Source organism: Chionomys nivalis, chromosome 23, assembly GCF_950005125.1.
Source record: "Chionomys nivalis chromosome 23, mChiNiv1.1, whole genome shotgun sequence".
Taxonomy (NCBI): domain Eukaryota; kingdom Metazoa; phylum Chordata; class Mammalia; order Rodentia; family Cricetidae; genus Chionomys; species Chionomys nivalis.
In genome coordinates, this window is record NC_080108.1 from 11,327,074 (window position 1) to 11,340,673 (window position 13,600).

The 13,600-nt window shown below is 46.3% G+C and overlaps 1 protein-coding gene across 6 annotated transcripts in view; it reads left to right on the forward strand.

Moving 5' to 3' along the window:
- Positions 1 to 13,600, forward strand: part of Il16 (interleukin 16) — an 81,906-nt gene that overhangs the window by 19,423 nt on the left and 48,883 nt on the right. For 3 of the 6 annotated variants that reach the window (XM_057756088.1, XM_057756087.1, XM_057756086.1), the window contains exon 2: positions 2,094 to 2,503. In XM_057756088.1, coding sequence (XP_057612071.1) covers positions 2,195 to 2,503 — 309 coding nt within the window. In that variant the 5' untranslated portion in view covers positions 2,094 to 2,194. Of the gene's footprint in view, positions 1 to 2,093; positions 2,504 to 4,261; positions 4,487 to 10,815; positions 10,832 to 13,600 lie in introns of those variants that run through there. The other 3 variants (XM_057756089.1, XM_057756091.1, XM_057756090.1) reach the window with 3 other exon arrangements.

A 13,600-nucleotide genomic window follows, 5' to 3' on the forward strand; every position in this document is an offset into this window, starting at 1 on the left:
ATTGAACCAGCGGGGACGGCTGACGGAGTAGGAACTCAGAGCCCTATGTGTCACATTAGTCAGGGTGTAACCTTGGGCTGAGGGAGGGCACATGTGCTTTCAGGAACCAGCTGTGCACTGAACCTTCTGCACTCACCCCAGCCGCAGGAAACTGGCCTTTAGAAGACCCCAGTCTTCAGATCTTCACCGAATGAATACTTTACATTGGTATGGATTTCGGTCTATTGATAAAAATTTAAGGTATTATGTTTATGCGGTTTATTTAAAAATGTAATGTATAATTAAGAAATGCAGATTAATAGATAGTCATCTATAATAATCAAACTTTTAGTCATGTTAGGTATTCTAGATATACAGGGATATATTTTAGTTAAATAACCTTCAACACATCAAAGACCTACGGGATATGGCATTTAAAATGTTTTAAGAACTTAGACTTTTCTCGACAATGAGACATGTTTGCTTCTGGCAGCACCAATTACTTCAGAGAGGTTGATGGGCATCAGAGAAACTCGTTATGGAATTTGCCTTCAGTGTGACAAGGTTAGCCATTTGTGCAAGAAATTGTTCTTGCCTGGACTGCTTGATGGTATGCTGTATGAACTAGACAGGCAGAACCCACAGAAAAGTGACTGCTAAACTTGCCAGAAGATGGGATGGTTGGTCCTTCAGGGTTCCTGCTCCACAGAAGAAACTGCCAGACATCCTGCAGGACACAGAAGAAAGCAACTGATGAACTTTGCCAGTACAAGGCAGAAAAGATCTTCAAATTTCCTGCTTCACTGAAAAGTCTGCCAGATACTCTAGGCCTGTAGGCTGAAGATGTATGCCCTAATGTGGCAAAAGAATGTGGGTGACTGTACAGGCTGTGAGATGTCTCTGTCAATTCTAGAGTTTTGCAAGTTGCTTGCAATGCATTTACTGTTTACTTAGGTAATATTATATCCTTCTGGGGTCTTTGATGGAGTTGATGGAGTTTTCCTTAGCTATAATAAAAGATAATTTTGATATAAGACCTTAGACTCACAAAGATAGGGTAGGTGATAGTGTATTTTCTTTACTTCTGCCTAATACAAATAGACTAAATAGTCTAACTGTAAATCTTGCTTGAATACTGTTTTGTTATATGTAATTTTCCTATGTTAAAGTTAAAACCTTCCTTTTTAATTAGCTAGAAAAGGGAGGGATGATGTCGGATGTCCTTCTGTATATGTGTTGCTTTTATTAGTTGATGAATAAAGCTGTTTCAGCCAATGGTCAGGAAAAAATGTAGCTAGGTGGGAAATCCAAACAAAGATGCAGAGAAAAGAAAGATGAAGTAGAGGAGACACCATGTAGCTGCCAAAGGAGTAACATGCCGGAGCATCACCCATAAGCCACAGCCTTGTGGCAATACATAGATTAATAGAAATGGGTTAATTTAATTGTGAGAGCTAGTCAGTATTATGACTGAGCTATTGACAAAACAATTGTAATTGATATTAAGCCTCAGAGTGATATTTCATAAATGGCTTTGGGGACCACGAATGGGAAAGAAACTGGCGAGGGGGAGGATCCAGAGGGACAGAGAAAAACGTTCAACTACACCTGGTATTGGAATACACCAGTGGTCACTGGGCTGAGTCCTGGGCTCTCGGGTTCCTTTGGAGACACTGTAAGAGATACTAAGGAGTAGAAGGGACCTAGGGCAGTGGGTTCAATCCTCCTTGACCTTCTCCTTGCTCTGCTCTACAGACTAGAGTTTCATTTGAAGATTAGCTTCCACGTCTGAAAGCCTTACAAAGCCATGGTCCCAGGGAGCAATTTAATTCCTAAGCCTCTCCCCAAACCTGATTCTTAGATCTTTTGCTAGCATCTTGGATTTATATTTCTCTTCCTCTGTTCCTCAGTTTCCCTGTCTGTAGGATGAAGGTTTGGATAAAGAGTTTAGGTTTGGTCTCTGTGAGCCCGGGACACGGCTCCATTAGATAATGCTGCAGACTGGCTAGGTCCAGGGACTCCTCCGCTCTGCTTTGTAGGCACCTGCGGCTTAGTTCCAGGACTCGAGCTGGCAGCATGTCACAGGACTTCTTCCCATTTCTTCTTTCATCCAGGGACTCATGCAGGGGCGGCTAAGCCCAGTTCTGCTGCCACTCACCGGCCAAGGCCCGGAGAACAGGAGAGGAAGAAACGTGGCCTCGTTTCCTCTCTAAGGATGGAGCCCCACGGCCACTCCGGAAAGAGCCGGAAATCCACAAAATTTCGCTCCATTTCCCGTTCTCTGATCCTCTGCAATGCCAAGACCAGCGATGACAGTTCTAGCCCTGATGAGAGATACCCTGACCCTTTTGAGACTTCACTGTGCCAGGGCAAGGAGCTCCTTCACTCCTCCATGCAGCTGGCAGACACATCGGAGGCCGGGCTCGGCAACATTCCAGATCTGGCGCTGGCATCGGAGGCTTCGCAACTCCAAGCAGCTGGGAGTGATCGGGGCAAACACTGTAGGAAGTTGTTCTTCATGAAGGTATGGCCACAATCTGTATCTCCGGCAGGGCTCAGAGTTGTTGTCTGATGCCATAAGTGATATGGCATAATCTTTGAATCCATTTACGCAAAAGTTAGAAAATCAAGGAGTTCTCGTTTTGGACAGCAACAAGGGAAATGTTGAGGCAGCAAGACCTTTTAGAGCTCACAGCAGTAGACTTGCTGGTGAATCAGGTACAGCCAACACTCTTCTCTGAGACAGTTGGTGAGAGGTGGTGTCAGTTGGAGATGGACTGAGCCCTGGGGGAAAATGCCATTGGCAATAGTTCTCATCACCACTCAAGCATCCATGGACAAAGTGTAAGCAGGTCAAAACACAGCTACCCTTCATCATCTCTGAGGATGAAGGGTACCAGGTTACCAGGACACAGGAGAGGCCTCGGGAAAGCAGCTAAGAAGCATGGGATGGGAAGGCAGCTTCCCCAACACAGCTGCGAGTACTTTCCAGGTCCCTTCAGTCAATTCCAGCGTTAAGTGTTTGGGGCTTGAGAATGTTATCCTGGTTAGACGGCTGTCCTCGTGTGATAGAAATTGTGGGGTATGGGGCACCCAGGCTAAAGATGTGCTGTGATTGTTCGCTAAGAAGTGCCATGCATTTGCTTTTGTGCCATCTACGGAAGGAGGGACTTCTCAAGGGTCCAAAGAATCCTGGACCAAGGGGTTTCTCTCATAGTCTATTGCCAAGACCCTGAGGCAGTCATGTGATCCAGCAGCAGATAAAGAAGGCATTCTGCTGCCTTGGCGAAGTCTGGTACTTTTGTACATACTGACCACCAGGAGGAAGCTCACTCTTGAGGACTTTTCTAATATGTAGCATCAGGTCACACTATGGAGCAGATGGAGTCGGTTGTCCCTAGCAACGTCTAGACACAAGCAGCATCCTTAAAGTCTTGCCTAGAGCAGGCTGCACCGTCATGTTTGGGGTAACTCCCACCGATGAGCCTTGAGCTCATCTTATGGAGTAGAAGATAAAGCCAGCATCTTGATGGGCTTTAGGTAAAAGCTGACCAGGCTCTCAGCATGCCAGGAATGGCGAGAGATTTACTCATCTGAGGGTTTGCTTAGAGACAGGGTTTCATATATCCCAGGCTGGCCTTGGATTTCCTGTATCACTGAAGAACATAAAGTTCTCGTTCTCCCGTCATGCCTCTCCTGTGATGGGTGCCACCACAGCAGTGCTGGGGGTCAAATCCAGAGGTTCTCACGTAAGCACTTTACTGGCTGAGTTACATCTCCAGTCTGAGAGTCAAGTTTATTAATCACAGTGTGAGAGCTCAGGTAGGCGATATTCCAAAATCATCTGGAGATCTCTCCAGCTCCCAGGGTGGACATTCCTGTTGAATCACAAGGCATTTTCTCAGTACCTACTATGTGCTGGGCACTGTGGGGATCCAAATCCTGTCCATAGAGAGCCTGCTTAGAGGGTAAGCCATACCCCAAGAGGCGTGTGGGACAGCAGACGGAGCTGAGAAATAAGGAGCATGTGTCAAGGGGTGTTGGCTCTCCTTCCTCCGGGCAGTATTGACTGAGTATCTACCTGGAGTAGGCACTGTGTGATGAATTGTCACTGTGTGGCTTGCATCTGGCCAAGGGATGCAGATGTCAACAACTTAAATGCAAATGATGCAGCATTTGGTAGAGGGACCACGAAGAAACCTTGAGCCGGGTAAGGGGTGTGCGGTGTGGTGATGAGGTGCTGTTTGTGAGCCGTGATCACAAAGCTTTCTCTATCAATCAGATTATCGATCAAGAATCTCAACAGCATTGAGAAGTGAGTCACGTGACCATTGCATCTAGAGCCTCCCAGGACAGCACATGCAGCAAAGGGAAAGAAAATTATATCCTAGGAGTATTCAGGGGGCTGATTCAAGAGGATGGCCGCAGGGTCAGGACAACCTGGGCTACACAGTACGTTCGATTCAGCCTGGAATACGCAACAATTTGCCTAAGGGAGAAGAGAAAAGTAAGTAAGAAGGAAAGTATGTTGTGAGCATCCAGAAGTTTAGAACAGAGCAGGCAGAGAGTAAAGGGGGGAACAACAGGACAGGAAGCCAAGGTAGCAGCCAAGGTCCTAAGTAGGGCTGTGGCAAAGCTTTGGGGCTTTATTATAAGGATGGGATGCGGGGAAGGGACATGATGAGGTTGTTTTGACAGGAGCACTCAGGGGCCTGGCAAACGGTGATGGGGAGCCTTCTCAGGAGGCCAGCAATGATGGGGGTACACTGAGGTAGTACCAGGCAGGTCCCACAGAAGAGTCAGGGCAAGGACAGACTCCTGTGGGCCAGGTAAAGCTGAAGGGCTTGTTGATGGGGGACGCAAAGTGTGACACCATGAGAGGGGGTCCCTTCCAGCTGCACATCTGGCCAGAGCAGCAGCTCAGAGAAGGGGTGTGTATGAGAGCAAGGCAGCATGAGAGAGAGGAAGAGGAGGGGCTGGAGTAAGATCAGGAAAAGCAGATTGGTTCCCTGAATGAGGGACCATTTTTTGTTCTTTTAGGCAGAAGATGCTGGAAAGGATTGCATGTAGAGAAAACTGCTTAAGCAAAGAGATAGAGGAGAGGGTGCTTGAGAGCTTGGGTCTTGTCCACTAGGCACACATGGGCATGTCCAAGGCTCCACTGATGTATCTGTCCAGGCCGACGTATCTGCAAAAGGGAGGAAAATGGGAAGAAACCAAAAATCCTAGCAACAAAAAACTTTCTCACTTATCTTTGCTCATCTTTGTGCTGTGTTTACCACTCTTATCTCCTCGTCCTTCATCTCCCAAGACCCTAGGAGGGAGGCAGCCATAGCCTCATCCCTAACAGCATGAGATCGGGGTGTGGGCTCACTGCTCTGATTTTCTGGCTTGGAATCGATCTTGCCCAAATACTATGTGTCTGATCCTGGGCAATTCATGTTTCTTCCTTGCACCTCAATTTCCTCCTCTTAGAAACTGAGAATGCTACTGGATGGAACACGCCTTAGATGGGATTTGAGAAGTCAGGACTAGGTGTTCGCGTGAGACTGTTCATCCGTGCTGATTCTGTGCCTGTAGCAACTGCTCGGTAGATACCATCATTCCTCTTTTCAGGGGTGAGAACTTGGTTTCTGGGTAATTGAGTAATTAATAAATTCTGTAACATTTACAAGGGTTGTGGCTTTAACGGTGCTATAGGCTAGTGGGGCCAACCAGACCATTGCAATTCCCACTGTGTTCAGGGCAGACGTAAATTTGGAGAGGGGATATTCTAGTGGAGATAACAATGGGAGGCCAGGTGAGTAGGGTGGAAGTTTGGACCACGAGGAGTGTGGATGTGACAGGAATCCTGGGCTAAGCAGAGGCTGGGACGAGAGTGAGAGGGTACAGGCTAGGCTGACCTGATGGCTCAGTCAGGTCTGCGTCAAGAGAGGAGAGAGAGGTACTGTGTGGCTGGGAATTGGGAATATGGTGGTTCCTTTTAAGTGAGCACAGGTGAGTCTTAAAGACCCATTAATGTGTTGTGAGCAAGGGAAGGTTTTGGTTGGTTGAGCCCCTCCTTTTATCAAAGATGCCAGCTCAGGGAGGTCAAAGGCCATAGCTGGTCCCAGTACCGTAGAGAACCCTCAGAACATCTCAGGCCACCCACTTCTTTCCAGCGGGGATGTTCTGGTCCCTGCTGGGCTCCCTGCTTCTCCTCAACAGAAGCTTCCTGTGCTCAGGCATGACTCAGCTGGCTCAGATGGGCTTCTCGGCTTCCAGCAGTGCCATGGTTACACCGATTTTCAAACAACATCTGGAAGAGACCCCGTGATGTCAGCCCCCGCTCTAGACACGCCTAATATGAAACTCAAAGAGAGGAAGTTGCATAAACAGTCAACTTGAAGAAAAATTATCTTTTTTTAAAAAAGAAAGCATCACGGGAAGGTTGTGTGTGGCACACCCAGGATCGGGCTGATTCCTGCCTGTGGGTGTGCAAAGCCAGCGGGGATGGCTGGAGCTCAGTGAGAGTGTGAGTGAGCCTGTGTAGCACACTGAGGTCCCAGGGGCCACTTGCTCCAGGACCAGCTTTCCAAAGACCCCTGGTCCATCAGACCTAGAACACTTACAGGAGGAAGTAACTGGGTTTTGCTGACACTTTGGACTGACTATCTTTTTTCCACATAAAACTGTTTTTTCATTCAATTTCTTTTTCTCTTTCTCTCTCTTCTCTCTTTCCCTCCATCCCTCCGCCTCCCTCCCTCCCTCCCTCCCTCCCTCCCTCCCTCCCTCCCTCCCTCCCTCCCTCCCTCCCTTCCTTCCTTTGAGTTATGTGAACAAAGAAGACCATGAATTTTTGAGCTTCCCGCCTTTACCTCTGGGGCATACCCCACCACACCCAATTTAAGCAGTGGTGAGGATCGAATTCAGAGCCTCGTTCATACTGGGCAAGCATTCTACCAACTGAGCTATATTTCTAGCCCCAAAGAGTACTTTTTTAAAAACGTCATTTGAGCAGAATATTAAAGCCAAGGAAAGGAAGCTAGACCAGAGAAGGGCACTCCCTTTTTCCCCATTTCTTTCTTTTCCTTCCCCCTTCAATCTTTGCTTCCAGTTTCTAAAAATACTGGATTTTTACATGTTCTAAGCTATTATCTGGAGTAAAGAAACAAATCTAGGAGCTGGAGAGAAGGCTCAGTGCTTAAGAGCAGTTACTCTTCCTCCAGACGACCCAGGTTCGATTCCCAGCACATACATGGTAGCTCATAACCATTTACAGCTTCAGTTTGAGGGGATCCAGCACCCTCTTCCAGCTTTCATGGGCACAAGGCATGAATGTGGTGCACAGACATAATGCAGGCAGAACACCCATAGGATTGTGGAAAAAAAGTTTTTGTTTTAGATAAACAGATTTGGTACTATAACTCCAGGGGGCTGTGTAGAAACGACAAGTGTAAACCTAATGAATCCTGTCCTTCTTCCAAACTGCTTACACTTTCTCCTCCTTCTCCTCCTCTTCCTCCTCCTCTTCTCCCTTCTTCCTTCCTTCCTTTCCTCCCTCCCTCCCTCCCTCCCTCCCTCCCTCCCTCCCTCCCTCCCTCCCTCCCTCCCTCCCTCCTTCCTCCCTTTCTTTCTTTCTTTTTCTTTTGGTTTGTCGATACAGGTTTCTCTGTAGCTTTAGAGCCTGTCCTGGAACTAGCTCTTGTAGACCAGGCTGGCCTCAAACTCACAGAGATCCGCCTGCCTCTGCCTCCTGAGTGCTGGGATTAAAGGTGTGCACTGCCACTGCCAGGCTTCTATATTCTGTTTTCTTTCTTATGTTTTAGATTAGCTGATTTTTTTTTTTTTCGAGACAGGGTTTCTCTGTGGTTTTGGAGCCTGTCCTGGAACTAGCTCTTGTAGACCAGGCTGGTCTTGAACTCACAGAGATCTGCCTGCCTCTGCCTGATTTTTTACATTTGTTACAGGCTTATCTTTAACAGGGGCAGGACCTGAGCTGAGGGCACAAATGATATCCACAAGCCAAATGTCTAAAATAATACGTCAAGGTGAAAAGATTTTTCAAATCAATTCTTCTGTCATTCCACTTAGACAAATAGGCCCCTGAAGGAACCTGCAGGCCAGTCTCAGTTAAGGGCTTGGACTCCTCAGAGTTCTGCCCTGGCTGCTGGGAGGTCCATCTTGACTCTTGGCCATCACCCTCTGCCTGGCCACCCCCACTGCCCATCATCATAAGGATCTTCGGTGTAAGCAAGTGGTCACCCACAGTTTCCTATTCACTGCAATCCTCCAGCAAGCCCTGGCAATCCTCCAGCCCAGAGACGTGTATACTCATGCCATGGACCACTCTGGATGGCACACATCTCTGGGAGAGAGGGGATGGGCACACAAGTGCCCCTGCTGAAGTCGCTGCCTTCATCCACGTGTGCTCCTCACTTTCTCTCTGGCCGGATCTTAGCAGGTTACCACATTGACTTCAAAACTGGCTTGTGCCCTTGGTACTCTTTGAAGTTGGCCCTGTCTTAAGGTACTGTGGGAGACAGACCTTGTTGAGATGGAGAACTGGTACAGAGTAATTGCCCTAAAAAATATTTATGGATAGAACTATTTACGGATCGGCACAATGAGTCCACCCTTAAGACAGAGTATCTGCTGGCATAGCCCCTCTCTTGAGCCAACATGTGGGGTTACATCAGACATTGTGTCAGCATCCTCTAGCTGGGACCTAGAGTCAGCGGTGCTCAGCCTGGGGGAGGAAAACAGTCAGGAGGACAGACACGTGTTGGGGGGGGAGTCCTTCTTCTAGAGCTGCTCCCTGGGATGTGAAGTGCTTTGATCCAGTGTGGCACATTCTGATTTTCTTTACACATTTAAAAGATTGGTTAGGTGAAGTCACCACTCGTCTACCGTGAGTCAGTGGTGGACAGTCAGCTCAACCGTCTGCATCTCTGGCATGTGCTGTGGGTGCGGGGTGTGTGTGTGTATGTGTGTGTGTGCCAAGGCCTCCCTGGGCAGACCAGTTCCTAGCAGCCTAGTCTGTGGCTTGAGGCCTAGGCTTTCTTGGCGAGCAGGAAACCTTATACCCTGGCTGCTTGTCTTCTTCCTGCCACAGAAGAGCCACTTGCGGGCACTGAGAGCAGTCACTGTCAGGGAGGTTTAGGCTTCCAGGACTCCCACGGAGCTGCTGGGTCCCCAGAGTCTATGAGAGGACACAGAGAGAGGCAAGGGTGGTCCGTGTGCAGGAAATGGGGAGAGACAGCCCACAGGTATGATTCATGCCCACTTGCTGATGCTCACCCAAATTCCATGTGATTTCTAGTTGTTTCCAATGCTAGAAGACATTTGGAAATGTTTCCTTAGAAGTTGGCTTCATTAGTTGGCATTTTGAATCTCGTTGGTTTTGGCAAGTCACCATTTGGCTAGTGAAGAGTTTGCCTGGGAAGAAGGAGAATATAGAACCTGGGACGAATCAGTGAATCAGCTACCTTTCCAGCTTGGCTGTTTGTCATCGCCCTTTGCATGCAGGTTGCAGCCCATCTCAGCTTCTCCCCACCCCTGCATGCAGTCTGTGCCTTACCTCCTTCAAGAGTTTGCCTGTACAGCCACCTCTGTCAGGAATGCTCATGAGCCCAAACCTGAGTCATCGTGGAAGGCCCAGAGTGTTATCCAGCTTTCTAGGACTGTATCAAGAGCCTCGGAGAGAATCAGCTCAAAGGAGAAAGGCTTATCTAGGTCCACGGAGCAAGAGGTCTCAGCTCACGGCTGTTTCAGCTGCTCTTGGGCTGATGGTGGGGTTAGAGCTGGACTGTCGTCTGGCAGATGTTACCTCTGGGGGCAATGGTGTGAAAGGGCACACATCTGTCTGCATTGGTTTTTATATAACTTTATATAAATCTACAGTAACAAACAGAATGTGAGTTAAGAGACGAGTTGAAAAGTGCATCCTGTATGCCAGAAAGCAGCGTTTGGAAACAGTGTTACTAAAAGGGTAGTATTTATGATTGGACTAGAAAATGTTTAGCAAATAATTTAATGAGAGATGTAGAAGTTGTTATTGGAAAAAAATTACACAGCCTTGTTGAACGACACTAAAATGAGGCCTGCCTGAGTGGCGGAGATGTTTGCGTACCGTGCTTATAAAAATGGAAAAGGTGTCTATACTCTCCCAAATTCATTAATGAATTTAACTAAAATTTCTTCAATTAAAAATGTTTTAAATTAGCAAAGATTTATATACCATTATGGCATTTTAAAACAAAGTATTTTAGTAGATCTGTCTGTCCCCTCCCTTCCCTGCCTCCTTGCCTCCTACCCTTCCTGTGACGTCCCCCAAGGCTCCTTTCTGTCTCCATGTCACATGTGTCCTCTGCCCCCTCCCCCAGCATCTCCCTGTACCTCTCCTTTCTAACGCTTTAGGAGTTCCGCATGTATACCCATTTAGACATGCGTGCATGTGTGTGACTTGCTAGGCCTTGAGGATGAGAGAGGATATGCAATTTGTTGTAATTCTTAGCATGGATCATCTCCCTTAATATGTGTGTAACATGTTTTTATGTTGATTTGTTGGGGCTCGTCCTGTTTGTAACCCTCTCTGTTTCTCAGATCTGCCATTGTCCACCCTTTCTTTCATCTGGGGAGTTCTTAGCCAGGATCTCCATTGGTACTTCTCAACCCTTCCTCTGCCTTCTGAGATCTTTTGCTAGGATTCTACAAGTTCCATGAAAGTTTATTTGAATTGCTTTTAAGTAGATCTCTTTTTATGCCCTTAGAAATGTTGTAATTTAATGTAAATTAGTAATTTTCTTGTTCCAGCTTCTAATTTAATCTTTCCTCTGTCCTTTGAGCCAGTCCTCTGTGGTTTGTTCAGTTGGTAAGTATACATTGCAGTTCTAAGATTTTGATTGGATTATTCATTTCTCATAATGCTTTTTTGAAACTTCTTATTTTTTTATCATTTTTTAGGCACATCATACATTTTTTTTATCAGAACTACTTGATTTCTACTTAAAGACCTTTGACAGTTAATTCAAATATTTCTATTATCTCAATGTTGAGATCCATGAATCTTTTTTCCTACCCATTTTGAAATCTTTTCCAGTGTGGATATGATGGGTGATTTTGAAATATTGGATATTGTTGTAAATGTTATCGCTCCTGAGTCTTATTTAAAATTTTTATTTTAGCTGTTTTTATTTGATATGCTTCTTTAGTCTGCTAATCTGTAGGTTTTTTTAAATATATTTCCCAATATTAAACAATCCTTTGGATCACTGGATAGAGTTGACTTCTATTTTGGTTTGTGATCTTACGCTCGTGTGTGAGACTGCTTTCCACGTGGTCTTTCTTTCTTGTTCTAGATCCAGAGTCACGTGTACCTCACGATGTTGCGAACCTTTCTTCATTATTTTCTCTCATCCTTTCCCTGTATCAACGTTGTCTAGCTTTGGATGTTTCTGTCCCCGTGACGAGAACCCAGGAGGAACCATTTAAGGAGTAGGTTCTTACTCTAGCTCATGGTTCCCGGGGCTTCCGTGCAGGGTCAGCGGATGCCATTTGTTACTGTGGCTATAGTAAACTTGAACATCCTAGGGGGAGCATGTGACGGATCAGAGATGTTCCCCTCATGGCATCCGGAAGCAGAGAGGAGGAGGCGGTACTGGGCACAAGGCGCATCTTTCTGATCACACACCTGATTGACCCATTTCTTCCAGCTTAGAACCACCTGCTACCAACTACTCCCAGTAACCGATTACGAACCTGCCATTGGATTGTCCCCTGATGCTGTAGAGGCCTCAGCAGCCAATCATTTCTTAGTGGTTGGATCTATCAATTGAGGATTAAAATTGCAACATGTGTGTGTTGTTATCGTTTTATTTTAATTTAATTTGATTTTATTTTAGGGATAGTTCATATCCAACTACAACAAACCTCATAAAATAAGAGATGTGGTCCTTAGTTACCAAAGTCTCAAATTGCTTATTTCTGTAGTGATCTGTAACACTTCCAGTTGATGTCATCTGGAATTAGTGTTTTCCTTGTGGGAAGGCTTACTATTCAACTTATTTCGGTTTTTACGAGACCATGAAGGTTTCCAAATTTTTCTGGAGTTGGTTTTGATAAAAGCAGGCTTTCTCATAATTTCCCGACTTCACCTGATTGCTCAAATATATCTCGTGTCTCTTTGCCATCCTTTGACTCTCGAGGCAGCGTCTATAGCGATGCTCCTTTATGCCATTTGTGTTTTCTGTCTTTCCCCCAGGGTCCTTTTCTGGAGCAGCCCCAACATTTTAAAAGCTTTTCACTGAACCCACTGTTCATTTGTTCAGCGTCTGTACTGTGTGCACATCGTTATTCTAAAAATTCCTCATTAATCTGTTCCATCCAGCTTCCTTTAATGATTATCTCACCATTTTCATCTTCTCTTTTTAATACAAACACTCAGGATGGTAACTATCGCTACATATATTGCTGCGTCTTTAGCTGCGTTCCAGACACTTGGCTAAGTACACGTTTATGTTGGTTTTGTGCTCAATGCTTCACATGTCCAGTGCAGTCCTCTGAGGGCCACACCTCCCTTCAAGGATGCTTCTTTATTTCCAGATCCACAGGGATTTTCCAGGTACCTTCAAAAAGGTGTTGTCCTGCTTTTGAAAGGACCACACAGTCACAGGGAACTGTGAAGGTGACACAGAGAAGTCCCACCATCCCATACCATTTTACAGCAGCGATCTCACGTGCCCATAGTATGACATGGGAATGGGAATCGGGGGCTGGAGAGATTGTGCACTGCTCTTTCAGGGGACTTACAGTCTCCTGCAGCTCCGGCTCCAGGGGACTCTAATGCCCCTGGCCTCCAAGAGCACCTACGTTTATATGCGCATATTCACGCATATATACACAAATTTAATAATAATCAACTTTTTAAATGGCAAATCTGACATTGCTACAATGCAGGTGTAGTTCTGTGTAGTTTTAAATCTATCAGCCAAGTATCAAAGTGATGCATTACCAAGAAAAGTCTCCTCCAGTGCTGCACCCCCCAGACATATTCTAGGCCTCCTTTCCAACCTTACCTACCCAAGAAACCATAGTTTTCTTTCTCTCCATTTATTTGTGGTGCTTCCAGTGTGCCATCCCAATTCTTCGTTTATTATTTGGAAATGATTTGATGGTCGTGCAAATGCTTATTCGTGGAAGCATTTGTGCAGGTTTAAAAAGACACGGTGTTCTGCAGTTACCCCGAAGAATTTTTGCCTGTTTTGATCTTTCAGTTTCCTCAGGGCTATGCTGGTTTAAGTGAGAATGTCCTCATTGACCCTGGCATCTGAATATCTGGTCCCCAGTTGGCGGGACTGTTTGGGCAGGCTAAGGAGAAAGCTGGTCACTGGGGTTGGACTTGGAGCTGTCAAAGTCTGGAACCATCCCCCTTCACTCTCTCCGCTTCCTGTTTGTGGCTCGGGATGCCAGCCCCCAGCATCCTGCTCCAGCCTACTGCCTGCTGCCATGTTTCCCACCACGAAGGACCCTTGTCTCTCTGGCCTCATGAGACAAAGGAGCCTTTCCTTCTGTGAGTTGCTTTGGTCGTGTTGTTTCGTTACAGCAACAAGAAAGGAACTAATACAGAGGGCTAAAGGTATCA